Consider the following 18,774-nt stretch of genomic DNA (forward strand, 5'->3'; position numbering starts at 1 on the left):
TCTACCACAAAGATGCAAGGTCGACCATAAGATTGAGTTGACCCTGGGAGCGAAGCCTCCAACAATAGTTTTGTACCGCATGAGGCCAGCTGAGTTGAAAGAACTGCATAGAGAGCTAGACGAGATGTTGGATGTAGGCACCATTCGTCTATTGAAAGCCCCATTTATTGCACCAGTCCTATTTCAGATGAAACATGATGGATCCAAGTGATTGTGTGTGGATTACCGTGCGCTAAACAAGGTCACAGTAAGAACAAGTACCCGTTGCCACTAATAGCGAACTTGTTCGATCAGTTGGGTAGTGCCTGAGTCTTTTCAAAGCTAGATTTGCAATTGGGTTACTGGCAGGTGAGGATTGCTGAAGGTGATGAGTCGAAGACAACTTGTGTCACCCGCTATGGTGCTTACAAATTTTTAATAATGTCATTCGGGTTGATGAATGCTCCAACCACGTTCACAAACTAGATCTTCTATCCTTACTTAGACAAGTTTGTGGTAGTCTACCTGGATGATATTATGATCTACAACAACAATATAGAGGAATATGTCAGGTACTTGCGAACAGTGTTTCAGGTGCTGAAGAAGAATGACCTCTGTGTCAAACAAGAGAAGTGTCTCTTTGGGCAGGAGAAGATCAACTTTCTTGGCCACGCTGTGGGGCGTGGTGTACTGCATATGGATGAACAAAAGATAAGGGTCATCCAAGAATGGGTTTCGCCAAGTAAAGTGCCAGAGTTATGGTCATTCTTTGGTTTGACAGATTACTATCAATATTTCATCAAAAGCTATTTCTTCATTGTTGCGCCCTCACAGATTTGTTAAATAAGAACCAGGTATGGCTATGGACAGGAGCGTGCCAAGATGCCTTCGATGACTTGAAGAAAGCCTTACTGAGGGAGCAAGGGGTGTGACTGCCTGATCACTCAAAATCCTTTGAAGTTTATATAGATGGCTCAGACTTTGCCATCAACGAAGTTATTATGCATGATGGTCATTCAATCGCATATCAGAGTCGTAAGCTAAAAGATGCAGAGAGGCATTACACGATGCATGGACGTAAAATGACGACCATCATGTATTGCCTCAAGACTTGATAGCACTATCTCCTGGGTGCCCAATTCGTCATCAAGACAAACAATGTTGCCACGAGCTATTTTCAGACACAGAAGAAGCTAATGCATAAGCAAGCTTGATCGTAGATGTTTTTGGCTGAGTTCAACTTTGCCTTCGAGTACAAGGTTGGAAAGATCAATATTGTGGAAGATGCCTTGAGTCCCAAGGCTGAACTCATTGTTGCACGTGCGGACCCTTCCGAAGTGTATTTGGAGGGCGCTTTGCTGAGCTGCATCCGCAAAGGTATGCACCAGGATTCGACTGCACAACACCTTATTTCTTTGGCACATGCAAGAAAGACTCAGTGGTTTTGGCTACAAGACAACCTTCTCGTGACAAAAGGGGAATGCATCTTTATGCCGCGGTAGGAAAGCCTCCGCCGAGAACTGTTTAAGGAGTGCCATGATACACTATGCGTCAACCATCTTAGTCAGGAGCGGACCTTAGCACTCCTTGAGCGCGACTACTATTGGCCGCAGATGAGAGACGATGTAGAAGGGTATGTGCGAACCTGCCTTATCTGCCAACAAGATAAGGGGACGAACCAGAAGGTTGTCAGTCTCCTTGAGCCTCTACCAATTCGAGAACGTCCTTCTAATAGCATATCCATGAACTTTATTGTTAGTCTGCCAAAGGTAGAGGGCCTCAGTTCTATCCTCGTTATGGTGGATTGTTTCTTAAAGTATACCACCTTCATCCCAACTTCTAAGGAGTGCCCTGTAGAGTTGTTTGTATAGCATGTAGTGAAACACTGAGGCATACCAAAGAGCATTGTGAGTGATCATGATACTCGCTTCACGAACAAGTTCTGATATGAAGTATTTCGACTACTTGGCTCTGATTTGCTGTTTTCAACAAGTTTCCATCCGCAGACCGATAGGCAAACATAGCGCATCAACAAGATACTTGAACAATACCTTAGGCACTTTGTCAGTGCCAATCAGAAAAATTGGGTGAAGCTCCTTGATGTGGCACAATTCTGTTATAATTTGCAGAAGAGCGAGTATTCAGGTCACAACCCATTTGAAATAGCCACAAGGCAACAATCGCTGACCCCACATACTCTTGCCGCGCAAAAAAAGAGAAGGTCTTCCTTCGTTTATTAGTTTGTTCGAGATCGATACGAGCAAAATGAATTGGCGAAGGCATTCCTACATAAGGCGACAAAGAAAATGAAGAAATGGGAGGGTAAGCATCGCTGAACCGCTTGGTTCCAAGTTGGGGACCAAGTGTTGTTGAAGCTTTATCCTGGTCGCAGAGGCATCTTTCACGGGCGGCACTGCAGATTGATCAGAAAGTATGAAGAACCATTTACCATCACAAAAAAGGTGGGAAAACTGACATACAAGCGGGAGTTGCCACCAGATTTCAAGGTGCACCTGGTGTTCCATGTGTGAACCTCAAACAGTTTCATACACATGACGGAGACCCAGAACGTAGTGTGCCACAATGCGCTCCCATCATGCAGAGGGACCCGACAACAAAATGGACCGAGAAACACCTTAGTCAGATCCTTTGCCACAAGGTCAACTACTTGGGTGAAGTGAAAAAATACTTAGTGCAGTGGGAGGAAACAAGGCAACCTACGTGAGAGCCAACTTTTGGGATGAACAGCTGCTACCCGGCTGAAGTCAGGGCTTACCATGAAATAGATGGTGCCGATGATGATGCATGATTTGAAGGGAAAAACATGTTCCCTTGTGACTTATATTGTAAAGTTGCGTCTAGAGTCTGATGCAAGCTGCCCGGTTCAGGTGAATCAATACCTCGAAGGGGAAGCCCGTATACTTGAACTGTAATGCGCCGGCAGGTAAAATTGTGAATGAATCAAATGTGTTGAGCTTTATTTTGTTCACCCTCGTTGTGATTGCAATTCTTCTCCCTATATTCTTTCTTGTTCTATTGCACTTTGATTACAAGCTTCTGCAATTGACAAGCGAGCGATAAGTAGGCTTGCGGCGGTAAGAAAGGACCATCGCGCCACGCTGGCCTATTGAAGGAAACAAGCCTGTGACATAAATGGAGGCTTGTTTTATTCCCTGTCTCCATTGGATTTGGGACTGACATTTCGCTGAGAACAAGGGTTCAATTCATAATGCCTCAATGTTACGTTTAGAGCATGGGGGCACAGTGTATTTGAAGAAAAAAAGTCAAGGAAGGGTCCCTGACTCTCTTATTCTCCTTTCCTCCCTCTATTACACGAAAATCTCTCTCTCCCAACTGCAACCAGAGTCGAGGGTGTGGTCGATGGCGAGGGATGAAGCTGGTGAGACCGAGGCAGTGTAGGAGGTTACTAGCACCAATGGTGATGTCATCGGCGAGACCGGTGATGTCCTTCTTTTCTTCCCCCTTCCTCTTTGGTCTTCCCCTTCTTTGTTCTTTCCCTTTTTCTTCGTTCTTCCCCTTTCTCTCTCTCGGTGGTGGTGAGGGTTGCGACAATGACTCCTGTAACGCTCCCCCTGACGTGGGGGGTTATGGGAGGAGGGAGAACCACTGCCCCTTCCTCTCCCACGAATCAGATCGTGGGAGAGGAAGAGGGGGTTTCCCCAATTAATATGAGAGGGGGGGGGGGGTAACCGACCCCTATGGCTATAAAATCCATAGAGGGGCTCCTCCTCTTTCCCTACTCAAACACCAGAGGAGCAGAGAGGGAGCATGAAGGAAGAAGCTTAAGAGGACCCACCGCCGGTCGCCGACAGGTAAGCCCCTCTCCCTCTCGTGTTTTAATATAGAGGTTGCCGAGGTTGCTGACGAGTTGCAGAAAACCAAGGGCAGAGAGAACCCTGTCCTTGCTCTGCAGTAGATGAAAGGGATCAACATACAGTTTTTCCCTTTGCTATTGCAAACCGTCGATGATGAAAAACGGGGAGGGACAGACCGCCTGCCGCAAGGAGGCAAGAGGTCCGGTCACTGTCCTCATCGTTTGCAGACATAGAAAAAGAAAAGGGGTGTTTCCTCTGCTACCATTGTTGGGTCGGCAGCCACCGGTGAGCGCCACTGATGCCGCTCTGCTTGCAGGAAGTTGCAACAATCCGACAATGATAGGAGTTGTCAGAACTATTGCACGCTGAGATGACAGGCTTGGTCTGCATTTTCTGCAGGCTGAGTTAGTCATCAGTCTGGACATGACCCGGGCTGGTCAAGGCAGACCGAAGGGACTCAGTTTGGGCATATCTAGATTAAGCCAAACATAGAAAAAAAAATCAAGGGACTCAGTTTGGGCATATCTAGATTAAGCCAAACATAGAAAAAAAATCAAACCAAGCCGGATGGACTCAGTCTAGACGACCGAGCCAGGTCGATGAGGTTGGACAGACCAGTTCGGTCTGGAAAGACCAAGTCGGATATATAGTGTTTTGGCAGACCAAATCGATCTATGGTCAGACCGTGTCGGGCCTGTGACGATTGATTGATCGACTCAACCAAATCAGGTCGATGGAATGCACAAACCAACTCGATCTAATCAGATCGAGTCAAGTCTAATTAATGTGAGACCAATTTGGTTGGAGTAGAATAAAGTCATATCCATTCTCATAGTTGGGCCTGGTCATACCGAGTAGGATCCGATCAGACGACCCCATTCAGATCCAGATAAATCATTTCGAGCAGGTTTGGATCAAGAATTTTGAATTCAGGATCCAAATCGGAATTTGAATTGAGGACCTAAGTGATCCATTTTTAGTATGGATGTGGATCTTAAAGTAACATGATATAAAGATGACATAGAGGTCACATTGAATGGTTGAAAGAGCAAAAAAGACCATTTTACCCTTAATATGACTACATAATAGACAAGGCATAACTTGGTGCCTTGAAGTCAAATTCATGTGATTCCCGAATCCATAGATTTTACTGCTTGAGTAGAATCCATTAGTACGGAATGTGAGGACAAACTTTAAAAGAATAAAGTCAGAGTTTGACATTTAAGTTTAAGGGTATTTTAGTAATTTTGATGATAATATGAGGTATTTATTGATTTTAGATCAAATGTTGCATGAGATTAAGAATTAGAATTTAAGCATTTTAGGTAAGTGAACATTTGCAAATTCATCCTTAGTTAATTAAAATACATGCTAGCTAGTTTATGCATTCTTCAATATGATTCCAAATGCTTCAAGTATGCTAGTTTTGTTTATTGTGAATAGACATTGTTTTGCATACTTAGAAATTTATAAAATTCAAGTGTGATGCTTAAACCTGATCATGCATATTTTCTTAGTTATGAAATAAATATGGCATGACATGATTGCATGTATGAGATTAATGTATTACGTGAAAATTGAGGGTAGAGTTTTAGAGCCTCAGGGTAGGTATTACCTTGAAGAATGCCATGCTTATGCTTTGCGAGGGGCATTGTAAGTGTCATGAACTAATCTGTGGTGGGTTGCCATCCTTAATAATTCTGACATGTAAACATATGTTAAAAAGTAGTTAGTGGATATACATTGATGATTGTATAACACACTGACTTCAAAATGTGACTATTGAGATAAATTTGTGTATACGATGACCACACAGAACATGATGGGGAGCTCTAGTAGGAGGCATGGTCTAGGGCAATGTTGAGGTATGCACCTCGTGAGTAACTTGAGAATATCTCAAATGTTCCTAGGTGACCCTTAGGGGTTAAAACGTTGCCCACTAGATACATGTAGGATGTAGCATAAACCACAAAACCTTGGGATCAGGTATTAGCTCCTTGAGACACCTTGGGAGAAGGTATAGCCACCCTGGCTCTTCGGCTAGCTATCGATTGAGCTCCTTCGCTCTCAACTTGCAATCATCGGGCAACTGCAACACCTGTGTTTGTAGTCTGCGCCGGTTTGAACTACGTTGTTGTGAGTGGTTCATATGTCTCCAACATCGTAGACTTTGAGTTGTCTACATGGGTTGCTACGCTCGAGGAGGCTATGTCCGAAATAGCCGAATTAGAGTAGAAGATATGTTTGAGAATGATAATAGAGACACGGTAAAAAGGGGATAAAACTCATAAATAACATGTGTGCATAAGTAACAAACTAAACTAAGACAAGGAGCTTAGAGCTCACTGTAGTTGTAACAGTCATGTTTATTTGTAGATAAAATCTTACTAGGTTGTAGACTCACCCCCTTTTTTTGGTTACAACTGTATGTTCAGGGACTGCTGTCACTCACAATACCTAGTATCAGACTGCGACTTTGCTACATCAGAAGTATGGTTCACCTTTACTTTTACTCTGCTTTTGTCTTTGGATGGTTATGATATTGTAAATGGATGCATGAACCTTCAATTATTAAATGAAGAAAAAAATTTAGCATAGTTTTAAGTTGTTTTGAGATTATTGAGCAATTTTCCTCTGAAAACTAACATCCATGAACTCAGGCTCGAGAGGCCCCAGATCGGGTCGTTACAACTCCACCCTCCAGAGCCCAAATTAAGTCCTAAGCAAAACTGCAAAAGAATGCCCCGAACCTCAGGTCTCTGTGTGTGGGTGTTAATGTTGGTTGAGTTGAATTTGGAGGTATCCATCTTCTTGATTTTAGATTTTGGACTTCCGATTGTCACTTTTGTAGATTCACACGCAGAGTATGAAGAATTTGGAGTTGAATAAATGATGTTGGATGTTCTAGCCCAAATTTTCTATGATGAATTTCCTAGCTTTTAGATGTTGATCCATGATCAACAATCTCGTTCATCTGCATTTGAAATATACACAAAGGATTCTCTGCTTCTTATGCTTGTTTTGTTCTTTGCATCTATTAGCGGGTATAGTTTGTTGGGGTTAAAACGGACGTACCGGGTCTTCCCATAAGTGTGAATTGATGAAAACAATAAAACAATGACAGTGGAAGAAATAAAACCAAAACAAACCAATAGCGAAAACAGAATAATACACAACGATTTACGTGGTTCCTTCTCAACTGAGATACATCCACGACGACCAATAGGTCATCAACTTCCACTTTCTTCAAACAAAGATTACAGAGTGGTCAAAAGGCATCAACCTTACAAATACACAAGGTGTAACGAAATAAACAAAATGATATACCTCACTGAGAAACAAAGAACGAATGATCTGAAGAACCAACTTGACGAAGTTGTCTTGAAAGAAGTGTAGCAACACTTCTTGCTTTTGTTCACTCCACACCCTTTTGGTGCCCTAAAAGAGTTTCTCACACCTTTTTACTCTCTTTTGCCTTTTATTTTTGTTCTCTCATCCATCCCTTAAATAGAGGACGAGACCCGCATTTAATGTGAAAGACTAAACATCTTGCATAACTTACAATGCGCCTGAAATGCATTAACATAAATCACTATCCACCTGAAGCCACAAATCGCTATGCAGCGATACCACAAGTCGCTATGCAATGAGTACTGCAAATCGCTATGTAGCGATACCATAAATCACTATGCAACGATACCACAAATCACTATGTAACGATACCACAAATTGTTATCCAACGAGTACTACAAATCACTATTCAGGTTAAAGCACTTTTCGCCAAATCGTTATCGATAAATCGCTGATCCTTAAACTCTGAACAACTGAATCGACATTCAGCTGAGAGAACTTCTACAAATCGCTATCCAGCGAATATGAAAATCGTCCTCAAGAAGATTAGGCATTGTGCTTGGAATTCAACAACGATACTGAATGTGCATCGAACCAATGGATCCTACAGAGGGAAACCCAACATAGTTCAACACTTTGAGTAGCAACCAGGGTTTACTGGCTCAATTTTCTTATGGTGTAGGGTATCTTTGACGAAGATTTAGTCCTAGCGTTGAGAGGGGTGTGTCAACTAAAGAAGCTGGTTGTGAGCTACTGTGATTGGGGCGGAACCAGTCGGGGAATAAGGTGATTCATTTTGTGCTCTAGATTGCTCTGCTTGATTTTGCATGTCTATATGAGACACTTTGTATCTTTATCTCCATGCTTCTGAGTGTATTGTTGCCTTCAGGATATGTCTTGTTGCTCTATCATTTTCAAGTTTTTTCATTTAATAGTAACTGTGTTTCTTATAACAAGTAAACACCTACAATAATTGATTTCAAATTCAGATGCTACACTGCAAGCCATCCTATTCAAACACTGATGCGCATAATGCCTGCTTGTTCGAACAAGTTGATCAGCTATTGCATAGGACATTAGCCAGACTTGTTAGACACTTGTTTCACTTATTTCTTTATTTCTTATTTGCTGTTGCTCCTTCTATGCTTTGCTTTTAAAATTATGCAAGAATTTGTGTCATTGTATTTTATTATATTCTCCCCTTTTATTTTGAAGAATGTCATTGAGAGAGAGTTAACCTATTTTCTTCTCTTCTCTGGCATTCCCAAAGTCGCATTTCTTTATTGCATATTTTTGTTGGGCACTGAGCAGGGAGACTTTTATTTGGCACGGCATCATACAGTCTGTGCCTCTATGGGCAAAATGACTCAAGTGTAATGCAGTGCATCCTGTGCCATGCAAAATGCATTGTTGTAGGTGAACTTTGTATTATTGTAACTTGGTCTGTTTCCAATCCTCAAATCTATTACTGCATAGGACATTATCTGTGCTTGAATTTTTTGTAATTAGATAATGAAAATAAATTATCCATGAAAGTCTGGTGTTATGAGGTTGCAGGACATTCATGGAGTCTCATTTGCCAGCATTCAAAGAAGGTAACCCTCAGCTGAAAGTAGTTACTGAGCTGATTCATGGTCAACAAGGGAAGTAATGTAATGGTTCATTTTTTTCTAAATTTATCTACAGTGTTAAACAGTGAACCAAGGCACTCCAATGAGAATATGTTTGCTTATTATCATTTGATTTGGAAATCATGCAAAAAACAAAAACCAACGAGTTATATGTGTTAAGAATATGACACCGGAGGAAATACAGCTGCATGCTATCAGCCTAAGGAATGCATTGGGAAAGAAAGAGGTAAAGTTGAAGACCAGGCGTGTCACCAAACATCCTAGGGTTCTGGGTACATGGACAACTGATCAAAAGTTTTGAAGCAGATGTTGGAAAATTCTGATGCTTGATTATGGCCATGTTTATCTAAAACTGATTTGTTTTAAAAATGTGTTAACAACACTTCACTGCTTTGATGGCCATTATTTGGGATAAGTCTTTGGTGCAGATGTGTATCAATAAGCACCTCACTCACTTGTGTAAAAAACCCAAGTCCTCTCCCCACCAAGGAGAAACCGAAGTCTTTGATCAAGGCTTTGAATCATAATTTTTAAATTAGGGCTTTTTATAGTTAATTTGATTATGGCCTTTTTTATTAGATTAGAGTTTTTATTTTTATTTTCTATGATTAGGGATTTGAATTAATTTTTTTAATTAAGGCTTTTTATAGTTAATTTGATAAAGGCTTTTCTTGTATTTGGTTAGGGCTGTTTTTTTTTCTTTGATTAAGGTTTGAATTCGGGCCTTTTTATTTAATCTCATGCTTTATTTTTCTTATAGTTTATGATTTTTTTTGGTTTATTTATAATTTATTTTCTTGCATTTTAGGGTTTTTATGATTTAATAGGGTTTGATAATTTGATTTAATAGGATTTGATATTTTTATAATAAACTTTCATAATTAGATGTAATATGACATTGATTAGATCATTTATATATAAAAAAACATCATTTCTTATTTTTTTCTCATAATACTCAAAATTTAAATATTTTTTAGATTTTAGATTTTTAACATTTTTTTTATGTTATGTTGGATCAAATTCGAGATCCATATTTCAAGAAAAATCCATGATTTTAGACATACGTTCGTAATTGATACACATCCGAGGCAAAAATCCATTATAAACTTGTTAAAACATGTAAAATCAGGTCATACCATCCAAAACTAAGTAATCCGACTCATTATTCATGGCTGTCCATTTTGTTTGTTCATTTTGTTCAATCCTGAACAAACCACCAAACAAGCCTTTGTGAACTTGGCCACTTGGGCTACATCGTGCTCTTACTCTGCATCGTGACATCAATTTTTTAATATGGTTTATTTTTTTAATCCTTTTAGTTCCACACGATATTTAGGGCTGAAAGAATGTCAATTTGGTCCATGTTTGGTTGGGTTTTGTCAAACCTGATTTGAATCGAGGTTAGATTGTTGATCGTACCAAGTTCATTTGAATTGTCAATGGCAAGCTCTTGGTCCATAACAACCCGGCTCTAGAACAGGGCCACTGATATGGTGCAACAACAAGTCCATACTATCGGAAGCTCAATGGTCTAAAGTTCAAAACCATGCCCTAGTTCTAAGAAAAATAAGATACAAAAGACCAAAAAAGAAAAAAGAAAAGTTCTTTTGTAATCCACAGGTTTGTTTTAATTCTAATATGCATTTTAAGCACCAAGTCCAAAACTGATTTTGAAATAAATATGATGAAGTAGATTTTATCTAAATCTGAAATTTGTATGGTACTATTGGATCCAATAAAAATAGGTTGAAAACATGTATTCTTCATGTAAAAAGTACAAATGGATCAGACTTGATCAAGATTGGAACACAAACAAATCCAAATCCATTTTGGAAAGGATCTTGATTATATAAGCCTGAATACAAATGATAACAAATTCAGATTCTATGTTGAGACCTACAGTGAAAAATAATGTATCAAATTCAGGTGAATGATCCAGAAGAATTTGATCCATTTCGACCCTACTTACCACGTTAGATTTGTAACATAATGCCTGACCTTAGGGATGTCAATGGATAGGATTTGAGTCTCCAATTACATATAAAACGTCTCCTATTGACTAGTCAAATCTAGATTCGGTTTAACTTTTTTCCTTCTGATTTTGAATTTGAATCCGAATTGGATTAGGTTGGAGTTAGTAATGTCTATACCCAAATTAAATCCACCTGTTTACATCAAGGCACGATCCAGTAATCGAGTTGAATAGCTTTCAAGGTATTTAGCCATACAAAATGTGAGTGGCCCTACTCATGCACTGCATATGTTGTTAACAATGTTTTCCAGTAAACAAGACCAATTTTGAAGTGCGGATTAGGTGCAATCACATTGCACAATAAGAGTGTATCGTTGAACCTCGCCCCCCCTATCTCGATATAGCTTGTCAGTTGTGGGGCCCAACAATGAGATGGAGGGCTGTTAGGTGCAGCAGCACACTTACAGTGTGCAATGTGATTGTACCTCATCGAGAATTGCTAAAACATGATAGTGATTTTTTTTCTCTAAAATTGCTGAACAGAAATGCTAGTTTTATTAATCACTGGTAAAGGATGTGTTGAAGGGAAATTTATGTTTAGGTGCTTAGCATATGGCGAAACTGCTTTTAATTGTGCCCACAAGGGCGGTACTCATCTGGTAGGGGCGACTTGTGAATGTCACCAAATTGATTGGCAAGTTCGAAACTCACGGGTGGCATCGAAGCTTGGTGTACTCCCCGATGAACAGGAGGGACCTTAAGGGTTTTACCAACCGGAGGCCAGCCAAGGTGGATCGGCGATACAGGGTTTTTCCCTTGGATTATCCCAAAAAGAAATTACGTTTAATTGCCTATGTTGTAAAAGTTTTGGAATAAGTGCCTATTTTTTGGAAGAAATTGTTAGTTACTTTTTATATATCGCTTCACTCTACCGACTCATTAAAATGGTAATTTTACCATTTCTTTTTTGAAAATGATTGAATGCCACTTTTTTATAATTAAGGCTAAATAAGTTCAGTAAGTTCAGTTTGATTCTTTAAAATAACATATTAACCATTTTTTTTTCCAACTGATTGAATGCCACTTTTTTGTAGTGGCCAAGTAAGAAACTGTAGCAAGAAAAAGTGACAGAGAACAATTTCTAGAAAACATAAGCGCTTATTCAAAAACTTTCTATAGGCAGTTAAACATAATTTTGTGATAGTGGAGGCTGAGCTACTAGCTACTCAACTGGATCATTGTATCCGCTCTCATTTACATCCCTACTGTGGCTTGAACAAGGCAATTACTGACTAGTTGGAATTATATAAATCGGTCCCCCGATTTACGAGAAAATTTAACCAACTAAGAGGTTAAACTGAAAAAAAATTAAATAGAAATAACATATTTCAATATTCCAATCAACCGACTATTCCATATATTTTTCATTTAAAAAGTAGATGAAAATTTTCCAAAATCCTAAATCAAACAATTTCTTGTTCTCATAATTTTACAAAAAGCTAAAACTTATCCTAAAAACATGGACCGTACACAAAGATAAAAAAAAATCCCAAAACTAAAATGAATCTCATGAACCCTGCTAGGCCCGATTCACTTTGCTCTGCTCCTGCACCACCCATCTCTGGCAGCACCACCCCTAACCCATCTCCAACGCCTCCCCTGCTAACGATAGAGCAGGACAACCATCTCTGGCACCTTCCCTAACCCATTTCTGGCACCCAGCTGCTGCAACACCACCCATCTCAGACAACACCACCAACCCACCATTCCTGGCTGCAGCCATTGCCACCGGGTCCCACCCCATCTCCGACTCCCCTTCATTGTACAGGGGAGAGAGAGAGAGAGAGAGAGAGAGAGAGAGAGAGAGAGAGAGAGATCATTGGGCACGCTTGTCGATGCTTTTTTAAAAATTTGTTCCCTTCTTCTTGTTCTTTTCGGAACAGGGGTGAAACAAAAATAACTTTATTTTATGAACAGACGGATGGTGTTCTGCGTGTCCACCACATCCAATGTTTGTTAAAAAAATATGTAATTTTTTTGTAATTTTTTCCCCCGCAAGGGATGCACCATCAGGTTGAAAAAAAAAAGTTGATGGTGTTTTTGTAAAATTGGGTTGAAAACTCAGTTTTGCAACTCAAACCAAGACCTGGTTGTTGGCATCCAAACAACCACCAAACTAGGGTGTCACCCAAAGAGTACCTTAACGTAATATAAGTTGTACAATGATTTTTTTATCATTCTAAAAAACATCTAAATATGAAAAATGTCTAATTTAATACATGTTTATAGGTTATAAGTTATAAATAATGCATCTACAGATTTAAATTAAGCAAATATCCAAAATTTTATCCTTTAAAACTATATGAGATGGTTTGGTGATAGAATTGTTTAAACATATAACTAGTACTCTCTCTCTCTCTCTCTCTCTCTATATATATATATATATAAAGCACAAAACTATTCAACTGAAAATCACAGGTTCATTATGGACTTAAATATGACTGCATAGATGTGTTCAACATGATTTGCTAAGGATCAAGCCTTAGATTATGCTATTTTGATCCAAAAAATATGACTTTTTGAGACGTGAAATGTTAGTGTATTATGCGATATTGATTTTTGAAGCTTTTAAAAAACTTACATGTCACATGATTCAAAACTCATTTTCTATCAAACAAAGATTGAACTTCACATCCATACGGGTCGATCTACAAAAAGTCCAAACGGCATATGAAAAGAAGGTTAATACTCAATAGTTTTGTGACTTCAATAGCAATATATATATCTATATATATCTATATCTATATATATATATGCGTTTGTGTTTTATATCAAACCTAACGATGTGATCTACAATGTTGTTTAATAGAACATTTGATATGGACTGAACATTTGGTTAAATCACTCATTTTTTTCTTTTGGCTGGCAATCACAATCATAACTTGCCTTTTCTCACGTTTCACTAACCTTAAGAAGGTATTATGATTGTGCATGATCCAAGAATCACAAGGCATCGCAAATAAGGGTTGTACTAACTTATGCTCCATGCAATCCAAACCTGGCAGGTTCAAATTTAAATGACCCGGATATAGGGATGCAAATGGTGAGACTTGGGTGGATGTAGGATAGCCGACTATGACTTAATTGGAGCTAGCATAATCAGATTTGGATTCAGAGTCAGATGGGGAACAACCTAAAATGAATTTTGATCCGATTTGCTTAACATCTAACATTTACATGTATTCATATTTGGACTTTAGTTGGATTCACACTCGGATTTGGCTGTGAAGCTTGATACTGAATCAGGATCTAATCTTGGCTAACAAACCCGACTAAAATGGATTTAGATTCAATCGAATATCCAACCTGAATCCTAACCGTTTACGGATCCAACCAGGATTCGAGACTAAAAAAAAAGTATGAAGGCATATTCTGATAACTTCAGGGGTATTTTAATCATTTAAGAAAAAGGAAAAAAAAGCAAAATAAAACATTACCACTAGTAGACAAAATTAACAGGACTGATCATCTTATAAAACTCCCACCGCCGTCCTCTTATGTGTCCACGCGGTTTCCTTTTGCCACCTCTCTCTCTCTCTCTCGAGGAATAAGAAGCCACGACCGACCGATCGAAACCATCAACGTCGAAGCCACCGAAGAATTCTTCCTCCTTAAAAGGACATGCAATAATCCCTCTCTCTCCCTCTCTCAAAATATTGATTAAGACTTAGAGACCATTTTTTCCTTCGTTCCTATTGAAATCTTTCGATTTTCTTTCATCGCAAGGGTCGTATTCTTTCGCCTTTGCGCTTCCTTTTCCTTTTCGCAGCCTTTTCGTTAATTATTCTGTCGTCGGTATTCGAAATTTTCGTTTTCCTCGCATATCCATTTGTCGATCTGTTGGCTTTTCCTTGGCAAAATAGGTAAGGAGTGCCCATTCTTAGAATTTATTTGTTTTTTTTTCAAATTTCCTTGGATTGGCATTGGTGTTTCGCTTGACACTTCGATGATTTCTCGAATTTGTTCTTTCAAAGAAAGAAAGGATTTCTCAAATATGTGTTTGGGAGATGTGATGATGATGTGGTGTGTTTTCGGGGGGAACTTTTTTGCGAGTTTTTGTATAAGAGAATGTGGCGTTTTTTGTAACCAATTTGCTTTTGGAATTTGTTTTTGAATTAATTGGTTGGTGGTGTTCCATTGAATCTGTCTTGCTTTTACAATTAACGTGTACTTTACACGGGCATCTACTTAAAAAATATTGAGGGCATCGATGCCGACTTGGCATTGATTAGGCTGTTCTTTCTTTCAATAGATACCATTGATTTTTTCTTTTGGCTGCCATTTTCTTGGTGTTTTCCCAATTGGGTTCTTCATTTCTTGTTCTTTTTTTTCTGTCTTATTTTCTTGGGACGTTGTTTTGCTCTGTGGCTGTTTCAGAGCATGTGCCTGCAACAGAAGTGTTTGAGCTATTGCATCTCTTCATCTTTGTTGGCAGATGTTTAGTGGTATTTGAATAGACTATGCGATTGTATGTGTCCTTCTGTTGCAGGCACATGCATGTTCTCCTTGCTTCTTTGCATGTAGGGACGATTCCTACATTGAACAATTAAGGCATATCAAGAAGAGATCCACGATGAGGCGGTGGATTTGCTGCAGTTGTCAGGTGGAAGATCCATACAAGCCAGATGAGAATGATCCTCTAAAAAGTCGAAAGAATGCTGCAGATGGTATTTTATTTCTTTCTGCAGTTTTTGCTGTTCTATTGAAGCACTTTTGTGAGGACCAATGTGCTAGGAATCTCTTCTCATAAAAATGAATAGTTTGGAAACAGAAAAAAAGTAAATCATGCTGGTTGTCTGAGAATTCTTCTCATTTCAAAAGCTTCTTTGCAGATCGTCTTTGTTATTTTCATGTCTGTACAAATAAGCTTCTCTTGTTTCAGAGCTAATTTTAACTTTGCCACATCGGTTTCATTCTTATGGATGAGGATTCTGCAAGTTGAATGCAAAGATTAATAGATTAGGCAATGGATCTAATGTAATCAAAAGTTATGATAAAGTGTTGCCTCAATGCTTGTGGTTGCCTAATGGATATCAAGATTCTAATACTAGGAGCTGGAATTTTCCCACATCATTGTGTCAATCAACTCTTCTGTTTTTTTTTTTTTTGTAATTTAAGGCTTCATTCCAGATCCTGTATATGTTTGTAATTGTAGTAAACATGATGGATGAGAATTTGTATCGTGTTTGATCTCATTATGCATATTGAGTAGAACTGTTTTTCTGGATATAAGGAGAGGACAATGTCAAACAACATTCAGCATAAGTTCATATGACATGTAAAGGAGAATCTAAAGAGATATATTTTGAATGGAAGAATTTTCATAGACACCCAAATTTATAGCAACTTTTAAAAATTGATTCTTGTAAGCTATGTAGTCAAAAGGGCTAAGCAGTGCCTAGTCGGTGGACCCCTAAAAAGACTAGTGGGAGACTAGGCAGGACTAGGTGGACTAGTCGGTACCTTAATTAAAAAAAAAAAAAATATGCAAATGAATGGCTAAAATTAGTAACAAACATGTATGCAACATAAAATCAACCAACAATAAGCAAAAAATAAAAAACAAAACATGTCGAACATTGCAAAACCTGCCCAAATATTAAAAATAATTGAATAAGCAAAGCAAAAAATTATCAACAAATACAAAATAATTTTAAAAAAATCTAAATTCTTAAAATAAAGTGTTAAATCTAACAAGAAACATGTATCCAACATAAAATTAATCAACAACAAATTCACGAACCATAAGATATTGCTATCGCCAAGCGATCTTAACCGAATATCCGATAAAATTGGATTCGTAATTGAGTTAAGCATAATATATTATATGTGTACATACCAATGTATGCACATGTATTATATATATATACATAGAATATATGCATGTAATGAAACAAGAGCCTTCGAACAAGAACATAAAAGTTCACAACAAGTGTCCCATAAGGGCACATCAACAAAGCCCACAAAAGGGCATACACAAGAAGGCTAAAAAATAAATAATTTTATTTAATCCATAAAAATGCTAAAAGCATTGAATTACAATGTGGGGGATGATTCCTATTTATACACAAAAGGGAGCTCAAGAGAGAGGCTCTTGAGACTCAATAGAGTCGTTAGAGCTAGTCCAACAACTCTATTTGTAGCTGTTGGACTAGCTCCAATGACTATCAAACTAGTCAACAATTGTTTTGACTAGTATGTACACATATAATATATACACTTTTAACACTCTCCTTCAAACTTACAGTGCAATGATAAAAAGTTTGCCTAAGAGAAAATGAAATCTAGGAGCAACGAGATGTTTTGTGAAGAAGTCTGCCAACTGGTATTATGATGTAACATAAAGCAGATCAATAGTCTCATGTAGATGCTACTCTCTGACGTAGTGACATTCATTTATATATGTTTGGTGTGTTCATGAAATGTTTAGTTGCTGACTATGTAGATCACACTTTTGTTGTCACTGCACATGTATGAAAAGCTTTTGTCACTTCAACTCCTATGTCAGACTACAATTTTCTGAGTCAGACTACTTCCATAGTTGTGGTCGCTATAGCTTTATACTTAGCTCCGGTTGACAAAATAGAGACCTTCTGCTGCTGCTTGTATCGCCACAAATTCAGAGATTCACCTAAGAAAATACAAAAACGAGTGGTTGAGTGTCTGTTATTGGGATCACCTTCATAGTCAATATCAATGTAAGCAATTAAATCTAATGTAGATGAAGCAGACAAAAAGAATTCTCAAGAAAGAGAAGTCTTAATATATATCTAATAATACACAAAACTGATCCCATGTGAACAAAAGTGAGAGCGTGTTGAAATCAACTAGCCATGTGTACAACGTGTCCTATATTACGTCTAATAATTGAGAGGTAGGAGAGTGCTCCAATAAGCTGTCTGTAAGGAGTAAGATCTTTAAGAGGTTTTCCATCATCAATTCACATCTTTGTATTGACAACCTCAGGGGTATCAACTCTCTTATCATCTGTGATTCCAGACTTGAAGACAATGTCAAAAGAAAATTTAGACAAATAATAAATACCCTAAGAGAGTAAGCAACTTCAATTTCTATGAAGTATCTTAATGAACCCAAATTAGTCATTTTAAAATGATTTTTGAGAAGTTTTTTAATGTTTTCAACTCTATGTTTGTCTCCTCTGGTGATGATCAAGTCGTCTATATAAAGGAGGAGAATAATAATATCTGTATCAGAAATCTTAACAAACAAGGCAGTGTCAGTTAAACAAGTTCTGAAACCAATATCAAGCATAACATGACTAAACTTATCATACTAGGCTTTTGATGCCTGTTTAAGATCATAAATAGCTTTATCTAAATGAAGAGCTTTACCCTTAGGGATACTTATACCAAATGGTGTCTCTCTCTATATATTTCTTCAACTAAATTTTTATTAAGAAATATATTTTTGACATCCATTTAGAATATAGACCATTTTCTAACAGAGGTTAGGGTTGCTAAGGTCCTAACTTTTATCATCATGATAACAGGAGCAAAGATTTTTTCATAATCTATGCCATACTCTTGCGAATATCCCTTTGACAATTAATCTGACTTTATACCTTTCAGGAATTTCATCACTCTTGGTTTTTACTTTGTATACCCACCTACAACCTATAAGTTTCTTTTCTTGTGGGATATCTTGAATAGTTCAAGTGTTAGCATTTCTAAAGCTCCTAATTTCACTCTCATGGCTTCTACCCATTCAGAGTGTTCTTTGGCTTGAGCATAGGTTTAAGGTTCTACATATGAATGGATTAATGCAGTAAATGTCTTGTAATTAGGAGAAAAAGAGTCATAAGACAAACTTCCTAGGTGGTTTAGAGATTCTAGATGACCTTCTGGATTATACTTCAGGCTAATCAAAATATTTCTTGAGTGCACATGGATGATTGAGATCCCTAGGCCTAGAGTATTGTAAATAG

At 38.1% G+C, this 18,774-nt stretch overlaps 1 protein-coding gene and 1 pseudogene across 2 annotated transcripts in view; both read left to right on the forward strand.

The window, feature by feature from the left end:
• Window positions 1–5,998: 5,998 nt before the first annotated feature.
• Window positions 5,999–9,098, forward strand: LOC149829897 (large ribosomal subunit protein mL43-like; annotated as a pseudogene).
• Window positions 9,099–14,330: 5,232 nt separating this feature from the next.
• Window positions 14,331–18,774, forward strand: part of LOC149829898 (protein CYTOSOLIC ABA RECEPTOR KINASE 5-like) — a 44,788-nt gene continuing 40,344 nt past the window's right edge. Inside the window, exons 1-2 of one of the 2 annotated variants that reach the window (XM_090016151.1) lie at window positions 14,331–14,692; window positions 15,319–15,496. In XM_090016151.1, coding sequence (XP_089872277.1) covers window positions 15,403–15,496 — 94 coding nt within the window. In that variant the 5' untranslated portion in view covers window positions 14,331–14,692; window positions 15,319–15,402. Of the gene's footprint in view, window positions 14,693–15,272; window positions 15,497–18,774 lie in introns of those variants that run through there. The other variant, XM_090016152.1, reaches the window with a different exon arrangement.

The sequence above is a fragment of the Nuphar pumila genome, chromosome 8, assembly GCF_984573655.1.
Source record: "Nuphar pumila chromosome 8, dmNupPumi1.hap1.1, whole genome shotgun sequence".
NCBI lineage: Eukaryota > Viridiplantae > Streptophyta > Magnoliopsida > Nymphaeales > Nymphaeaceae > Nuphar > Nuphar pumila.